This window comes from Ctenopharyngodon idella, chromosome 17, assembly GCF_019924925.1.
Source record: "Ctenopharyngodon idella isolate HZGC_01 chromosome 17, HZGC01, whole genome shotgun sequence".
In the NCBI taxonomy this organism is placed as follows: Eukaryota; Metazoa; Chordata; class Actinopteri; order Cypriniformes; family Xenocyprididae; genus Ctenopharyngodon; species Ctenopharyngodon idella.
The window spans coordinates 30,318,068-30,333,948 of NC_067236.1; the positions used below are offsets into that span (position 1 = coordinate 30,318,068).

At 36.4% G+C, this 15,881-nt stretch overlaps 1 protein-coding gene across 6 annotated transcripts in view; it reads right to left on the bottom strand.

Moving 5' to 3' along the window:
- The window catches only part of ralgapa2 (Ral GTPase activating protein catalytic subunit alpha 2), a 174,705-nt gene that overhangs the window by 78,378 nt on the left and 80,446 nt on the right, over positions 1–15,881 (bottom strand). For 4 of the 6 annotated variants that reach the window (XM_051869184.1, XM_051869180.1, XM_051869179.1 and 1 more), the window contains exons 17-25: positions 15,474–15,617; positions 14,118–14,228; positions 13,374–13,462; positions 13,202–13,292; positions 11,936–12,118; positions 9,386–9,505; positions 6,899–7,092; positions 6,694–6,792; positions 4,871–5,026 (exon numbers count right to left, since the gene is read on the bottom strand). In XM_051869184.1, the coding sequence (XP_051725144.1) occupies positions 4,871–5,026; positions 6,694–6,792; positions 6,899–7,092; positions 9,386–9,505; positions 11,936–12,118; positions 13,202–13,292; positions 13,374–13,462; positions 14,118–14,228; positions 15,474–15,617 (1,187 nt within the window). The remainder of the gene's footprint in view (positions 1–4,870; positions 5,027–6,693; positions 6,793–6,898; positions 7,093–9,385; positions 9,506–11,935; positions 12,119–13,201; positions 13,293–13,373; positions 13,463–14,117; positions 14,229–15,473; positions 15,618–15,881) is intronic. The other 2 variants (XM_051869182.1, XM_051869181.1) reach the window with 2 other exon arrangements.

A 15,881-nucleotide genomic window follows, 5' to 3' on the forward strand; every position in this document is an offset into this window, starting at 1 on the left:
TCATCAAGGATTTCTTAAAAATACTTTGTAATAATCTTGACTCGTCTCGTGAGCTATCTGTCTCGTCACACCCCTACTTACTACTGATTAGGGCTGGGTATCGAATTCGATACTTTTTAGGTACCGACCGAATTGCCTCGATACTATCGAGTATCGAAAAGTGTCTTGTCATTCAGTACCAAATTTCGATACCTCCAAACGGAGCAGGGGAGAGTGGGCGGAGAAATGCTGTCGCTGTCTCGTTGAGCAATGTAACAACGTTGCACTGCATTGTTATTTATATCTAAATATATAAAACTACGCGCGCGAGAGAGACCCTGAGTGCGAGAGAGCGAGTGAATCAACAGTTTCACTTTCAGTTTATCTCCGAAAAGGACGGGTGAGAGTACCGGCTGTTTATGCGAGCAGCCGGTTCACTACAGTCACTTCAGATACTGTGAACAGCAAAACAGAAGTGCCGCACTGCCTGCACAAACAGCGGGATGTGCAATGTTTTTAGACTTGTTATAGGCAGGTACAACACACAGCAGCGTTACATCAGTGTTCATTCCTCAAGTCACGAGCACAGGCTCTGGCTCCAGAGCGCGAACAATTCTGGTGGAAAAGGGGTATCAGCATCCTCCTGATACTGCCACTGTGTGCAAGCATCAACCACACCCTCATAGCGGACATTTTCAAACGGTTGTCTCCTGAAAAAGCATATTTTATATATATATATATATATATATATATATATATATATATATATATAAATATAATGTTCATGATCCGCGGGTCTGGCCAAGTAATAAAAAATAACATTCCAATTAATTGTGGGTGGATGAGTGATAAATCATTAATGTGTTGATTTTAATAAAGACACGGAACTCTCATTTCGCAACAAACGTGCGTCACTCTTTTACTTTTGTTTTCAACTGAACGTATTTCTCTTTAGAGAAAACCAATCAAGGAAAGCATGTGCATTATATAAAACACAAAGGAAAACCCTGAGATATTGCTTTATAACTTAACAGCTTTAACTAAAAATATACACAAGCTTAACTAACAGAAATGATATAACTATATATCTAACAATGATGTAAGGAAACAGTGGCAAAATGTAAGTTTGAAGGGAGTAAAGCCTGTGTTTAAAGGCTGTTAAGGAAATGTAATTGAGCCAAATAAGAACTTTAATTTTAAATAAATGTTAAATTATCAGCAGCCTTTTTTATTTCTTTGTGCGGTGGCTCAGGAGATGAGTCTTTGAGTTTGTAAAAAAAAGTCAAACTTAAAATATAAAACCAAAGATTTTTTGAGGTAATGTAATCTTGTTAAAACAGATTTGATAAAATTGGTATCGAAAAAGGTATTGTACAGGAATTGGTATCAAAGTCAAGGTATCGGTATCGGTATTGATATCGATATTGAAAATTTTTGAACAATACCCAGCCCTACTACTGATATAATAAAAGTCACTGTGAAATCAAAATGGACAATTCTTATTTTTTATGGAATGTTGCTTATTATGTGCTGTTTTTTTTTTGTTTTTTTTTTTTTATTTATTATTTTTTTTTATAAATATGTGCTGCTGAAATCTTCAATCAAAAAAAGATATTTTTTTAAAAGAAATAATTTAGATGAGCCAGATGAGTTTCAGTCCTTCGCTTCCAATAACACACAATAACTGTCTATTTAGTTTGTAACAGCCACTTTATACCATGCAGTCAAATCAAGTCCCACCCTGAATTTTTTGTCTTGTGTGATGAGCTGTTTCTCTCAGATATGTCACAACAGAGAAGAAAAGTTGGTTACAATTTTTGTTTACTCCCAACATTAACATGAACAATCCCAAATCTGAAATTTCTGAAATCTGAAACAGAAGCTCAGGCATGTTTGCTCGACGCAGCACGTTTAAGCTTCCAGTTTGTTCTCTTGCATTATTCAGGCTCGGTTGAGCTTCTGTTTATGTTTGCTGATCAATGTTTACATGTGAGTAAAAGCCTAAATTAAATCTGTTTATCATACAAAGCGTCTATGGAGGGACGAAAAACTCTCAGATTTCATCAAAAAGATCTTAATTTGTGTTCCGAAGATGAACGAAAGTCTTACGGGTTTGGAACGACATGAGGGTGAGTAATTAATGACAGCATTTTTTTTATTTTTGGGTGAACTAACCCTTTAAACTCCCTCTGTAAATTTACAATTTGCTATTGCTGGAAGACCAGTATGTGGAAGAGTCGCAGAAGAGTCGCATTGTACACAGTGTAGCACTAGTGCAGGAGAGAACAAGAGAACAGGAGAGCAGAATCTACACATCGCATCATGTTTTGAACAGGACTGGACTGCACATCTGAAATCTGTGTTCAGATTTAAAAGCTGTCACACTGTTTTGTGACTGTTTTGGAGGAGGATAAAAAAAAAAAAAGAAAGAAAATAATTTATGTCACTGACTGTGTTTCCACACTTTTGACTGGTGTTTAAATGCAAAAAACTTGCCAAAGTTCAACAAGAGGTACACAACTCTATAGTTCATGCTATTGTTTATTATTATTGATTTTAACAGCTATTCATATTTCAATGCTCCAGAAAAGAACTGACTAGTATAGAACTGTGGTTGAATTGCAGCCCATATCTAACCCAATTCAAGTAGTTTTTGCAGGTGGCTGTGAAACTGTATTGCTGTCAACATGAACAGTTGTTTCAGGGGTGTGTAAGATGTGAACGTTAAGCTCCATAAAGTGAGTGGTAAAACAACCGGAGAAAGAGACACTTCTAAACTACCATTCCTATTGTTTTGAGCTCTATCTGGGCTTCAAATCTGCCCCCATGTGGATTTGGAGTGAGACTCCAAGCCAAGAGTGACACAAATGGAATCTATTATCTACACTTAAAAAAGATCCACAATAGTGGCCCAAAGCACTTTCACACTTTCACAATCTCCATTGCTTTTTCATTGCGTCTGCACATTCAGGGAGCTCTTATTTTTTTGTCTAGACCAAATAAAACAAACACAAACGAAGAGTGTCACAGTCTACAGTCTGCAGTGGCAGCACACACACAGCACTGGAGATTTGAGCATATTTCACTAAACTGCATTATGATCAAAACCATAAACAAAAAATAAAATAATATTAAACCTATAGTATGAAACAAATGTTGAACATATATTAGTCAAAATCAGATCAGACTTGCTCTCTTTTGATGATTCAATAATGCTTCTTTGTGAATGTTTAGGATTCAAGCATTTTATTATCCAGTGGTTCCTAAACTGGGGTACGTGAGGTGACAAAAGGGGGTACGCGAACAAAATGCTGAGTAGTTAATTTAATTCTACCCTACCTTAAAATAATATTAAAACAGTAAATCCATTACATTTAATCAAATTACCTCATCTTTTGCAGTCAAAAACGACTGCATCCACAGAAGCAGCATGCATATGATAGATTACGTGCAGAATCTGCTGCCTTAAATCGCTCTAAATTACTGTCGTTCTTGACAACGCACCTTTGTAAAAGTGGGGATTTAGCACTTACTCGCAAGAAGAACAAATATAGACACAGATAGTGGATTGATTTCGATTTAAGACTCAAACTTTCTTCGATACAAAAATATATCTTGTGTGAGTTCTTGTATTTAATGATGATAACGAGCAAGAATGCAATTGTTCCCAAATATCCACATGACTCAAAATCAGCAAAACTACAACACTGCGGCTTTGAACGAATCGTGTGAGTCAATGATTCAATGATTCATTCACAGTCACTTGCTTCGTTACTGAATGAATGATTCGATGACTCATTCATAAAAACAGTGACTCACTGCCACCTACTGGTGGTTTTTAGTTTAATATTTAAAAGTATCACTTCGTTTTACCATCATTGCATATTTCTCTATTGAACATTTTTTATTTAAAACATTATTTATTTTATAAAGTTATTCATAAAGGTAAAAATATGCACTGGAAAATCAATTTAGTGGACAAATATTGTCCCTTAATGGAAAAGGTGCAGTCTAAGTGGAAGAGAGGGGGTACGCAGAAGGATGGTAAACCCTTCAGGGGGTACTCCACTCTAAAAAGTTTGGGAACCACTGCTCTACAGAATCAGGGAGCTTTAGAGAGCCTTTACTGCATCACAAGAAAGACTGTTACACCATCTAGTGGTCAAATGCATGAAGGTTTTTCTTTTTAACAGAATATTTTAGGTTATATACAGGTAGAATTGATGGCATGCTGTCAAAAAAAAAAAAAAAAACACATTAAAAATAATCAAATAAAACATACTTGTCCTTCAGATTATAAAAAGCAGAATGGAAAACAATAGTCAATTCATTGATATTTAACACTTTTTTTCCCCTAAGTCCACCTCTTTGGACAACAAGACATAGTAAAACGTCTGTTTCTGTCAGTTTTACAGCAGAAAAAGGAACACAGTTGTGTTTACTTGCTACTCACGAAATCCTGTCATTGTCACTGTAACGATGGACAAAACATGATAAAAACTTGCAGCTCGGCAATTGAAAGCCGGCTCATATGCACACCGTCATTCATCTGGAAATCATATGATTCGATTTGCGTCTTCCGATTGGTTCTTCTGTGAACTTAGAGGCTTTTGCTGACAAAGGAAAGTGGCGCTTAGCGGTTTCTGCCAATGAACCAGTATTTCTGAATGGGCTGATGCTGGAATTTTTGTGGATTTGAAGAGAAAGTATTTGATGAACGTATACTATGTGCGGAGAGCATTCGCTCAACATCATTATCTCATTTTTGACGGAGGTGGCTTTTAGCGGCACAACTCTTTATTTATTATGTGATGTCATAAGCCATAATTCAACAAACAGAAATAGAACCTAAGTAGGTTTAATAAATGCATACATGCAGAATCAGCTGTACCTGTTCATCGCTGGTGAAGCCTTTGTGCATGACGTGGTAGAGGTGCACCAGGAAGTCACTGTTGGGCAGCACGTCTTGATGTTTCGTCATCATCTCACAGATCAGCTTATATGCCTGTAGCTTCCCAGCCTTGAACTCTGACGGCAGCATGGTAGCCTAAACACACATCACAGGTCGTTCGGTATTCAATATACCCTTCCTATTCAAAACACTCACATATGGGAAAACATGCTGCTAGTACGATATGCTAATAAAAAGCATACTAAGGGTGTATTCACACCTGTCTTGCTTGGTTCGACTGAATCGAACTCAAGTTCGTTTCCCCCTTGGTGCGGGTCTTTTGGGCAGGTGTGAATACAGCAATCGCACTCGGGTGCGGACCAAACAACCGTACCGAGACCCAGCTGAAGAGGTGGTCTCGGTCCTGTTCCAAACAAACTCTGGTACGGTTCTCTGCTTGAGAATTTCTGTCCAATGAATGGATGACCTTAGCACACCTGTGGTTTTGTTTACAAATTTTGGTTCACTTGCAAAAAGGGCAGTGAAAGCGAACCACACCAAACAAAAATAATCAACATTGCATTTGGTCCGGACCAAAGCGAGTGAACTAGCAGACTTTCCTGGTGTGAATATACCCTAAAAATATAAGTGCACCCCAGGAAACATTATAAAACAACAAAACAATGCAGTTCATGACCCATTTAATTTAATAGCACAGTGAATATTTAGAGCTGCTTTAGCAGGGCTAAATGATAAGAATTTTGGTGGTTCAAATTTTTAGATACCAGTGAAATATCACAATTTTCAGATGTAGAAATTGAATGAAGTAATCAAATGTAAAATAACACTGCATAGTCTTCATTGTACAAAATAAATCTAGATTAATCAATTAAAGTTACAAAAGTCATTCAGTCAAGAGCAGTGAGTGTTTTTCTCTTTGTCTTTTGTTGTTAGATTAACATTTTATTAGTTTATTTTGTTGGTTTATTAGGCTGCTGTCACTTTAAGAGCTGCACGAATCCAACGTATTTTCTTTCTCAAATGTTTACATTAACTTAAGACATAACCGACGTTTTTTCACAAGGATACTTGCCTATACGGCCATTTTAACATAATTTTGTGTGAATTTGTCCATTCAAGTGCAAGAATACATGGAAGAGAATTCGATTTAATAGCGTATTTGTGCGCTGTCTGAGAGGCAGCTTTCGGGGTGCAGGCTTTGTATGTTTGCGCACAGAAAACTTCTTGAAAACACCATGTGACTACTGTACTGCCTTCCCAATTTAGGGAAACACTCGCTATACATAAATCAAGTAACCGTTCATGTTTTTTCTTCACATACGATTTAGTTTTAATCCAAACGATGCATGTGTGCTGAGTGAACGATCAGCAATTAAGATCATGCAACAGAAGTTCTCTCTCGCTCTCTCTTTACCGTCAGTTAACGTTAGTAATATGCTCCTCATTTTATTTTCTTTGCTATTGCCATATCTGATCAAACTACAGACTTAGTTTCCAGCGGTGTCTGTGAAAAAGGGATGCGATCGTGTTTCGCTTATCAGCTCGTGCACACCAGCTACAGCGTGAATATTTAATTTGTTTGATATTCTGTTAATTAGATACATTTACTTCAAAGAACTAAACCACCTAACCCTAACCTTTTAATGAGTACAAGTACGAGTACACTAGCGCAGTACCGGGCCCGATACTGATACTGGTATCGGTGCATCCCTAATCAGCTGATCACTTGTGAAACAGGGCAAAACAGTTGTAGTTTAAAATTCAGAGAACGTTCCTGATGGACTATTTTGAATGCGTGTTACCTTGAAGAGCCAGGATGCCAGCATGCGAAGAGGAGGAATGAACAAGGGTCTGGCCATGGCTGTGTCTGTATCCACTCTGATCCCAAGATTATCTCTGATCTGAAATAGGAGTTCATGTAAACAGGAGTTCAGCATCAAGATCTTTTGCATTTAGTTTCTTAAGGTAACTGTATAGAAGGCTCTGCAGGGAATGAAGGGAACCCACCTTGGCCAGCTTGTGCCAGAGCTCATAGAGGTAACTGAAGATCTTGGCGTGGATGCGGCCACAGCGGATACTGTTCACATCACCAAGAATCCCCAGGATTCTCCTCCAGAGAACGAAGGCTGAGTCGGCGTGCCAACCGGTCAAACTGCCACCGGCGATGATGCTGACATCATCAGCCAGAAACTCACTGCTGTCTGTTAGGAAGAGCAGACACACAGAGTGAGTCCATTACAGGAAGTAACATTTATACTTTAAAAACCCCTTTTAGTATGATTGTAAAAACGTCCCCCTTCAGCTTGTGGTTCACGTGTCTTTTTGCAGTGAAATCTTTACTGATTTTTATAAAGTAAACATAAGAATAACTTCTATATTGTTAATAATATTTTAAGATGAACACTTACTGGACTGAAGCAACTTATGTTTACTCGATTATCTATACAAAATGTTTTAGAAAAATCAAGTTTTAAATGTGAGTATCAAATATGATCCATCTGGATTTGGAGGAACGTTTATTTGATCATTTCTTAATCATCATTGTATGGAGGTTATGCACAAGAAACTTCCATAACACAGGTTGCTTCACTTTTTTAACATTCAGCATAAAGCCTATTGCACTGAACTATGTTTTAAAACTACAGAGCTTTGATCATAAAACTAAGCATTTTAAATATCATCTTACTAAGACATTATTGGCAGATACAGAGTGATGACTGATATGTATTTGTATATGTATTTTATGTTAGTATCTGCTATACAGTTATAAAGATCTCATTGATTTATATTACAAGCTTGGAACATGTGCATTAAACGGTTTTAATGCTCTCCTTCCAGCCAATCAGAATCGAGTATTCAGACAGATCATGGTACAGTCCACTACATGAGAAAGGAATGAACGAAAATGAATACGTGAATATGAACACTGATGTAAATATCGAGGAGGGCTGTGAAGCTAACATATAAACTATTTCATCACACACACACAAAGTGCATTATACACACACAACATTACACATTATACACAAGAAATATAGTCAACGGCAGCTCAATGGTACTTGCTTGAAGCGAGAGAAGAAACCTTAAATGGTTTGTGCGTCAAACAAGTGTGTTTAAGCTTCCATTTACCGTATATGAAGTATGTGCATGAAAAAAATAAAGAAATAAAAAAAATAAAACATGATCCTTTATAAGCTGTGTACCATTAGGCTAGACTCCCATGTGTTCACACTGAATTTTGAGCTGGCGTTAACACTATTGGATTGATTTGGCATTACATTGAAATTTCGTATCTCATCTAAGCTGCTTACACCATTGAGCTGATGTTAAACTTTATAGTCAAAACCCCACTGGGGCTAGAGTACTGTTAATCTGACAATGCTCAACACTATAGTTTCAGAGTGCTATGCTTTGGCAATGTAAAGCCTTTTTTACTATGCCAATAAAGCTATTTAAATCTGAATTTGTCTGAATCAATCGCTGATTGATTTCTGTTGCAGAGTTTTTCAGACCACGCCTCTGTTCATTGTATTTAACGCTCAATTATATATTTTGAAATATCACCCTGGTTGATATTGAGTCAATATTGATTCTGATTTCTTTCGTGTGACTGATCAAGATATTACATGTAGCTAGTATGAGTAACAAAACACTTTCTTTGTGTCCAGATTTAACTAATGCAAAAACTTACACTTCAAATCAACATAAAAACTCAACTTTGACAAAAGTATTTAATAATGTCTAAATATATATCCAAATGCAAGTAACTAATTATATGGGAATCCAATGTTCCCAGCCATGTTTATATTTATATATAGGGCTATACAGTCATCTAGTGGTTAAATGATTGAATTACAAATGATAAATAGTGAATAAGTTAGAGATAAATATTTAGTAAAATTTATTTGTAAAATCCCCTTAAATTACTTAAATGATAAAGGAAAGAAATATATAGTTGGTTCAATAATTATTGAAACCAAATTTTAGTAAAACAAGATTTTTTCAATTTGTAATAAAACCAAAAATATTGGATTATGTTTTCAAGAAAAACAAACAAAACTATTTCAGTCTCTGCTTTAAAATTTCACATTTATTTCAGTGTGTTACTTTAATTTTTGTGTGAAATTTATAAGCAATCAATGAGTGAAAATGGTTTCAATGTAAATGCTAGACCAATGTTTTCAGTGTACCTCATGCAATACTGAAAAGATTCTGAAAATATTTCATTCTAATTACAGATGGAGCATTTCACCCAATAACTGCATGTGATTTTTGTGTTTACCACAGTATCATGGTTGTGCTAATGCCATGTTCCTTTCCACAAATAGCATTTCAAATCTGCTATTTATAAGATTTATTTCGGCGAAGATGTTGTCTTAGAAGAAAGTCACCTATGAGAGGGTTTGGAAAAATGTTGCCTTTGAGGGATGGAGCTAGAGTGAAGTACAGAAGATGAGTTTGGTCTGAGGGAGGTTGAGAGGATGAGTGCAATACCCAGATGGTGAGGCATATTCATGGCATCCTCCAGGAGCTGAGGGCCCTCACAGCAGCCATGAGGCACGAGGAGAGCCGGAGACACTGGGGGACAGTGAGGAGGGGCTGCACAATCAGACCCTACACATACACACACAACACAACGATGGATGGCAGGGTGGTGGTGGAATCACATTTCACACAAACAGGGAAACCAAACACACGAAGACACTGAGGCACAACAACTGATCATCAGCATCATCTAATAATCAGTAGCAGACGTCAGGATGATTTAAAGCAGTGGTTCTCCACCTTCATAAATCAAAGGCATTCCCATTGTGCAGTACACTATTCAAAGGCACTTCAATGTAAATTCATCTTCAGGATTTAGTTTTAAAATCTGGATGTTTTCAAGGCTGCCACTTTAAAAAAAATTGCATCACTTACATGACTTTTACAGTCGTTCAAGATTTACTGGATAAGAATTATGGATAATGATTTTTTAAAAATATTTTTACTCACAATTTCGACCCAGTAAACTAGAAAAATGTATATCCATTATAAAAATATCCATTTAGTTTTAGGATTTTACTATAATTTACATGTCCTTTCAGGGTCTAGAATTTAATTTATTACGGTTCCTCATATATCCTATAGGTTTTCCAAGACCAAAAATGGTGTTGAGGGGCTAATTAAAATAAGACAAATCTTGATTTTTTGTTGTTTTAGCGTATTTTATTTTTTGTCTTATTTTACATAATTTTAACCCTCTGGTGATCTTCGGTAATTTTTAGACCGAAACATTTTCCATTTTGAATTTTTTAAATATTTCACTTCATCAGAATGGTACAAAACTTTTGTAGCACACACACTCACACACACACACACACACATACACACACACACACACACACACACACACACACACACAAATTGTGGATATAATTAGAAAATGGTCTTAAACTAGTCACACTTGTGATCTTTGTGGTCAAAAATGACACTATAGGAAATGAATGGGAAAAAAGAAAAATATGAAAAAAAGCAATTGCTTATTGTTTATTTTGACCGCAGAGGTCTTAACAGTAGAGAGTTAAGTCATCTTTAGGTCCCTTGGGAGTTTGCTGAGGCGCTCTAGTGGAGCCCCAGGCCCCAGGTTAAGAACCACTGATTTAAAAGAATGTTCTGGGTTAAATACATCTCTCTATTCACAGAGTCTGTGGTATGCTGTCCACTACCACAGAAACCATTTCAAATGGTACCTCAGTTTTTAAAAATAAACTAAATTAATTTACAATAACACACTTACAATGGAAGTCTATGAAGAGTTATAGAATCTATAAGACTTAAGGCCCGTTCACACCAAGAAAGATAACTATAAAAATAACAATAAAGATAAAGTTCTAAAAATTGTTCTAAATATAAAAGAATAGCACTGTCCACACCAGAGTTATAATGATAACGATTTAGAAAAACGATATCGTTGGGATCACTTTCAGAATGATTTTTTCCCTGTTCAACGATAAAACACTGACAGCCAATCAGAATCCGTTCTAATTTAAGGGCTCGTGCATTTAAAATGGCAGACAACATTGCAGAGAAGTTAATCGAGGTCCAGAAAAGGCCACCACTGTTTGACAAGTCAAACCCCCTATTCAAGGACACTTTAAAGAAAATGGATATATGGAAATCAATCGGTCATACCCTTGTAATAAGTGTTGAGAAGTATTAACTATGAGATCATTATGCCAGGCTAGCAAACTGTGTAAAATAAAATCACCTCAGGTATCCAGTGCTAGTTTCAACAACATCATCTTGCTTCCTCTGAAGTTGCAGTGAAAAAGACTAGGCGTTGTTTTTATTCCACTATATTGACTTCATAAGCTAAATTCACTCCAAACATAGGATGCTGAGGACATCTGCTGGTTAAAGCTGTGTAAATGCAACAAGAACAACAAAAACGTGTTGTACACACTTTGAAACCGCACGCGTGATCGTTTGTTGGTGTGGAAGCAAAATGTAATGCACTTTTTTTCAGGATTCGTTGATGAATAGAGAGTTCAAAAGAACAGCATTTATTTGAAACGTAAATCTTTCGTATCAATGTAACAGTCTTTAATGTCACTTTTGACCAATTTAATGTTCTTGCTGAATAAAAGTAATAATTTCTCTTGAAAAAAATCGTACTGACCTTTTGAACGGCATTGTATATTTGTAATGTTTATTCTGGTGCTCACAGACTTCCAGTGTATGTGCTGAGTCATGAGTGTTGAAACTATTGTCAGTACAATTACCGTCAATGACAGAATCCCACAGATGTTGCTGTATTTAGCCCGGACTATTCTTTATATCATATGCCTTGCTGCTTTCACCTCCTCACATAATAGATACTGACATCAAAATAATGGGTAACAATAACAAACACATTAAGAACAACACAACTTTCAAGCACAGACGCTGACAGACAGTAAGTCATGTGACAGAACTTGCACTGACATTACAGTGGTACTGTAGGAACACAGATGGGACACCATGAGTAGTGTGGCGGGATCAGGGTTCAGAGGGTTTTGGTACCTGCCAGTGCTTCAGTGTGGCTGAGCAGGAGGCTCCTCTGGCTCACTGTATCCACGGTAACACTCATGCTCATGTCATGAGTAGAGGGAGAGTCCGGCTCCTCCTCAACCGCATGCCACGTCAGCAGACCCACTTCAGCATCATTCAGATAACCATTAGACGTCTCACTGCTCACACTCTCACCTGACAAGAGAGAGCGACATTCATATTAGTTAATGCATTCATTTATTAATGTGTTAATACTGATAATTATTTATAATAGAAGTCGTTCCTATTGATATTTTCACTATACTGTATACTAATGCTTTACACTAATATTTTTCAATAGTATTAGAGCTACACAATTATGGATAAATTAAGAATCATAATTTTTTGGTTTAAAATAGAGATCAATGAGGATCAATGTTCCTCAACAACTCACGTATTCAATGATCCGTTCTGAGCGAGTCTCTAGTTAACTGAATTTACAAGTCTGACTCAAAATGAGCCAAGAACGCATGTGACTAATGGCACAAAAAGTAAGGGTTTTAGGATTGATTATTGTAAATGAAACTCATCTTAAGTAATGTACTTAATACTTAAAAAAATTGTACTTAAGTTACTTTTGTACAAGTAAAATTGGAAAGGAGTACTTAAAACTTTTACTGGAGTAATATTTTATTAGGGTATATTTTATTAAGGTATACAAAAAATTTGTATCCGTTTCTGTTTCAGTTTCGCTTTAAATTAATTTGTTTTGGGTTGACATTTATATAGCTTCTACTTTTATATGGATACTTTTATTTTTCAATCTTGTTCTGTTCTGAACACAGTTAAATTGAAAGGATTTGTTGTGGATTGAGGGAAACTAAAATAGCCTATAGCTATGTTTATAACGTTTATAATGTTTGTAAACATTTAGCTTTATTTACCAGTATTTTACCAGTAATAATAAAGCGTGACTTATTCGCCATCTTTTACGCATTTTTTTTCTCTCAAAAGCTTAATTTTATGTGTAGCATATTTTTTAAACCATGCAGCAAACATTTTCAAAATATCTTAAAAAATGACTTTAAAAATACTTTTTTAAACCATTTAGTATTAATCGGTCAAAATTCTTACTTTCGGTTAACAGTTAACTGGTTAATTATGAGCATCCCTAGTTTTCAGGTATTGAGGTATACAGGTACAAGCAAGCAAGCAAAAAAAGAAAGCAAGAAAGATATAAATCCTCTTTAAAGAAGAGCAATAGAAGGATGCCACAAGTGATTGTGGGACAGCACTCACTTTTCTCACGCAGTTTAATTTTCAGGAATGTTTGAGCTCCATCTGCTGGATAATCCAGATCTGCTGGACTGCTGCTCCGCCGGATCAGAATCTGACAATATCCACAAAACCTCAATGAAACTTGCATGTGAAGAATAATTTAATTAATCAATGCCAAAGAGATGTTACTGACCGCGGGAGCGTCGCTCTCTCTTTTCCCTGTAGAGCTGCTCTCTGACACAGACGTTCTGCCTGTATCCGCAGACTCATCTCTCTTCTGACCTGCATTTCATTCAGGTGACCCACATATTAGAAATCACACTACCTTCAATTTCTAAAAGAGACTAATTCTTAGTTTATGTTGCATTGGCCAATATGATGACTGTGCGAATAATCCAAAGCCTTGTTTATATTTTCACATTATTTGTTTAAAGGCATTTTTTACTAAGAGCTAAGAATGAAGGCAGTATCACTGATGTTTTTTTTTTACACTTCTCATAATAACATAAAAGGTGTTAATAACACAATATAGCCTCATCTATAGATCATCAAATCACTGAGATTTAATGAAATAAGTAAATAGTCTTTTGTGCTGTATGTTCCATGTTTCATGTGATTTGTAAACCTGTTTTCACAGAAACTGCAGTTGTATAAAAAGATAAAAGAGGGTTTAACTTTTGCAAGTGAAGAAATTAAGACAAAAGTAATGTATTTTACTATAAAAAATAATTATAATACTTATTACATTTACTTTATAGTGTAGTTGTATTACAATAGTAATACAGTATATGTATTATAATAGTAGTATATTACTGCCTTAGAGATATAATAAAGTTTAAAGTCCAGGTACAAGTCAATGCAAAGGTGTTTTACTTTCTGTAAATCCCTTCAGCTGTCAGTATATTAATATGTGTAGTGTGTGTGATTGTGTTGGTACCTGGGAAGGTGTCGTTGATCTGCTGTGTGATGTCAGAGGTGCTACTGCTGCGGGGCAGAGGACTGTCTCCATCCCCCATCTCACATTCTGACAGCTGACACTCCTCCACGTCTAGCAGACAAACAGACACACTGTCAGCAATACTGCACCTGATATAATCACCATGCTTATTAGAGCTGACAAGAGAAAAATAAAATCTATATATTGTCCATTCTATTTACATCCATACAAACAGGGACAAAGTGTAATAATTGAAGTTTGCTACAGGCAGTACTGAGGGCACTAATGGAAAACCTTTTTTTTTTTTTTTTTAATGGAAATAAAGTAAAAGAGTTGTATCTAATTATTAGCAGTTTTTCATGTGCTTTGTGAGGATTTCAAACTCATTGGTAGTCTACACAGTTTGCATGCTTCTGAAAACATGCTAAAGTTTCTAGATGCTCCACATGCTTAAAGGGTTAGTTCACACAAAAAATTAAATTCTGTCATTAATTACTCACCCTCATATCATTCCAAACCCGTAAGACTTTCTTCGGAACACAAAGTAAGATATTTTTGATGAATTCCATGAGCTATCTGGCCTCCAATAGACTGCAACACAGTTACCACTTTCAAGGCCAGAAAGGTGGTTCAACTTTAATTTTATGAAGCGACAAGAATACTTTTCGTGTGCAAAAAACAAACAAAAATAACGACTTCATTCAACAATTTCTTCTCTTCCATGTCAGTCTCCTATGCAGTTGACGCTGTATGCACAGTGCAGAGCTTCCAGGTTCTAAGTCAGAATGCCAACCCATTATTTGCCGGCTCCTGCTTCAGCATCACACACGCATCGTGTTGCTCACGTGAACAGCGTTGGCCAATACTCAGCTGGCATTCTGATGTAGAACCCGGATGCGCTGCACTGTGTGTACAACGTCAACTGCGTAAGAGACTGGCATAGAAGAGAAGAAATTGTTGAATAAAGTCAATGAAAGTGGTAATTTTGTTGCAGTCTATTGGAGGCCAGATAGCTCTTGGATTTCATAAAAAATATCTTAATTTGTGTTCCGAAGTCTTACGGGTTTGGAGCGACATGAGGGTGAGTAATAAATGAATTTTCATTTTTGGGTGAACTAACACTCTTTAATTGAATCTATGAATAAAGCATGAATGAATTGAGCACGTGTTTCCATCAGTGCTCTCAGCACTTCATTTGGTAGTCTGGAATGAAAAGAAACAGTGTCCTTATAAAAACATACATACAATGGATTATCTGCCTTTTTCCTGACGATGCTAAATCTTAAACGAAAGCAGATGACAGCAAGATAGAAAATGGGAAAAGAAAGCTCTGTGATAGAGGAAACAGAAAGTTACCTGAGAGTCTGTGAGAGCAGTGAGAGTTGTGAGAGATACCAGGTAAGAAAGAGCTGACAGTGTGGAGCAGCATGGGCACACTCTTAGTGGCCGGCAAAGCCTCACAAAGATGCACACAGTTGCTGATAGACTGACTTCGCTTAGCTGCCCACAGAAGCAGGGAAAGAGAGCGCAGGGAAGAGAAAGAGACAGACAGAGAGAGAGAGAGAGAAAGAGAGAAAGACAAAGAGAGAGACAGGGAAACAAATCAATTGCATTCTACAGCTGTGGTAATAGCCAGACAATTTATTAAAGTTGAAGTGTGTCATTTATGTGCCAATTTTGTCTCTGAACTTCTGTTTTGCGTTAGCTCTGTATATTTCTATGGCATCGCTGTCGAGGAGTAATTAGCTGATGAAGTGGATTTAC